Raw genomic sequence first — 2,690 nt, 5'->3', positions numbered from 1 at the left:
GCAGTGAGCATAATACACCAGGCAGGCCATGGTATGAGTCTCAGGAGAAATCCATCCCTGGATCCCATAATGTCAATGGGTATGGTAAAAAGAAATGTTGGCCCGTCAGGCTGTCTGTGTGGGTGGAAAGAGAAACACTGAGGGAGAAACCCTCTCAACTTCTACCCAATCCAGGAGACCTGCAAAAGGAAGGCTCCTTAAGTGTCACTGTTGTCACCAAGGGGGCCAAACATGGAGGCATCAAGCACTTCACACTTCCCCAGAAGAACTCTAGTACTAAGATTGGAGAGATCCAAAACTTTTGTTTTATTCTAAAGGAAAACATGAGAATAGAATTTTAAATAAACTGGAGCTATTATAATACTATGTTAAAATTTCTTTGATTCATATGAATAATTCTTAAATTACATGGTCTTTAAGATAGTAGTCATGTTTACTCATTTTGATAAAGAAACTCCATACTGTGTCCCCAACATCCAAAATTCTGCTGACAGACATTTATGTGGGTCAAGATGTTGGCATGGCCTCCAGCCCCTATCACTCAGAAGACTGAGGCAGGAGGTTCTCTTGAGCCCAGGAGTTGGATGCCAGCCTGGCACATAGTGCAAACCCTATCTCAGAAAAAATTGTGAGTGATCTGTGAAATTAAAAACACATCATACTTATTAATGGGATATGGATGAGTTTATTTGATTCAAAAATTGTCATATATATGTTAGAGTATATTTAGTTGATAAATCAAGTTTCTTGATAGAGAAAATATTTTGTTTAAATAAATTATTCTCTGGATTCCAAGTAGCCAGTCTCAAATGCCATCAATTTTATGGTGAACTTTACAGGCTAATACAGGGACTGAGAATAAATAATCCATATTTAAAGTGAAATAAATGAAGATAATCAGTTAACAATATCTAGGCATATAGAGAAGACAGGATTTAGCTGTTGATGGTTAAGAGCTAAAGGTTCTATGGAGTGAGAGTAAAATTGGATAATATAAAATTAAAAGTCCTTATTTCAAATTACAAACATTAATAGAAAAATTTTTACAGAGATGAGCAGTTTTCTTATATTCCAGATTATGTGTAGTCTCTTCATGATAGTCACAAAATTATATTTTCAGGTACCAACATTACTGAAAGGACTTGCAGATAATTCCTGGGGGATGAGGCAGAAAGTTTATCTACATTACACAGAACAGATTCTTTGAGTCAATCTGCTGAAAGCCCCCATCACCTCCTTGTTCCTCAGGCTGTAGATGATGGGGTTGAGCATTGGATTGAGGATGGTATAGAAGACAGCCAGAACCTTGTCCTCTGCTGGAGAGCGGAGGGATCTTGGGTGTAGGTAAGTGTAAGCAAAAGGTGCATAGAAGAAGGTCACCACAGTGAGGTGGGTGCTGCAGGTGGAGTAGGCTTTCTTCCTCCCCTCCCCCGAGTGCATATGGCAGATGGCAAGGAGAATACGACCATAGGAGCAAACAATTACAATGAATGGAAAGACCAGAAAAAGTGTAGTGCTCACAAACACTGTGTACTCATAGACCCAGGTGTCCATGCAGGCCAGGGTCAACATGGCAGGGACATCACAGAAGAAATGATTGATGATTCTGGATCTGCAGTAAGGGATATGGAGAGCATATGTGGTGTGGGCACAGGAGTTGACAGAGCCCATCATCCAAGATCCCAATATCATGAGCACACAATTTCTTTTGTTCATGCGGATGGGATAGTGGAGAGGACAGCAAATTGCCACATAACAGTCATAGGCCATAGATGTCAACAATAGGGTTTCTGCACCTGCTAAAGTCAGGAAAAAGAAACTCTGAATCCCACATCCAATGAATGAGATAGACTTGTTTCCAAAGAGGAAAGCAGAAGCCATCTTAGGAACGATTGTGGATATGTAGCTTAGGTCAATGAGGGAGAGCTGACTAAGCAGGAAATACATGGGTGTGTGAAGATGGATATCCAGGAGGATGAGAAGGGTCATGGTCAGGTTGCCTATTAGAGCCATTAGGAAGATGAGAGCAATGAAAATGAAGAGTAAAAGTCCACTTCTTGATGATGGGAACAATCCCAATAAAATGAAATCAGTTGATGTTTGATTGTAATATTCCATATAGGATTCATATGGTTTATCCTAAAGGACGATACAAAAATTAGTTAGGTCCAATACATTCTATTAAGCCAATTTGGAGAAATTTCTTAGTGTAATTAGACTCTGTGGCTTATTCATAAAATTTATGCCTCTCAAAAAAAGAACCAGTATTACTTACTTGTAAAAAAAAATATAATATTCTTCCTTAGAGATTTGTACTTTCTGAGACAGCAATTTATGATAAAAATATTTTGTGAGAAATCTGAAAATTTATTGAACAAAAATATTTGTGTTTCAACTTCTTAGTATGTATGCTTTATGGTTGCACACAAACTTATAAGTTATCCAAGTCAGAAGGTACACTCAAACTACAGACATAGAAAATTCATGTAAATGCACAAATGTAGGTTTATAAATAAAAACATGTTAAAACCCTCACAGTATGACTCACTTCTTCCATATTTATTGCTTAAGACTTAAGTCTAAAATTTTAGATTTGTTTCTCATTGTAAAGATTTTTTTGTTTCTTCTTGAGTAGGATTTGTATAATAATATCATTAGCAACTTCTTTTAAATCAGTAATTATTATTTGA

At 37.2% G+C, this 2,690-nt stretch overlaps 1 protein-coding gene across 1 annotated transcript; it reads right to left on the bottom strand.

Annotated features, from left to right (window-relative positions):
* Positions 1-1,185: 1,185 nt before the first annotated feature.
* Positions 1,186-2,118, bottom strand: LOC143398912 (olfactory receptor 2L3-like). Its single transcript, XM_076855623.2, has one exon. The coding sequence runs from the start codon at positions 2,116-2,118 to the stop codon at positions 1,186-1,188; it is 933 nt and encodes a 310-aa protein (XP_076711738.2).
* Positions 2,119-2,690: the final 572 nt, after the last annotated feature.

This window comes from Callospermophilus lateralis, chromosome 5 (assembly GCF_048772815.1).
Source record: "Callospermophilus lateralis isolate mCalLat2 chromosome 5, mCalLat2.hap1, whole genome shotgun sequence".
Lineage (NCBI taxonomy): Eukaryota > Metazoa > Chordata > Mammalia > Rodentia > Sciuridae > Callospermophilus > Callospermophilus lateralis.
The sequence above is the reverse complement of the archived record's forward strand: the minus strand, read 5'-3'. Positions and strand labels throughout refer to the sequence as shown.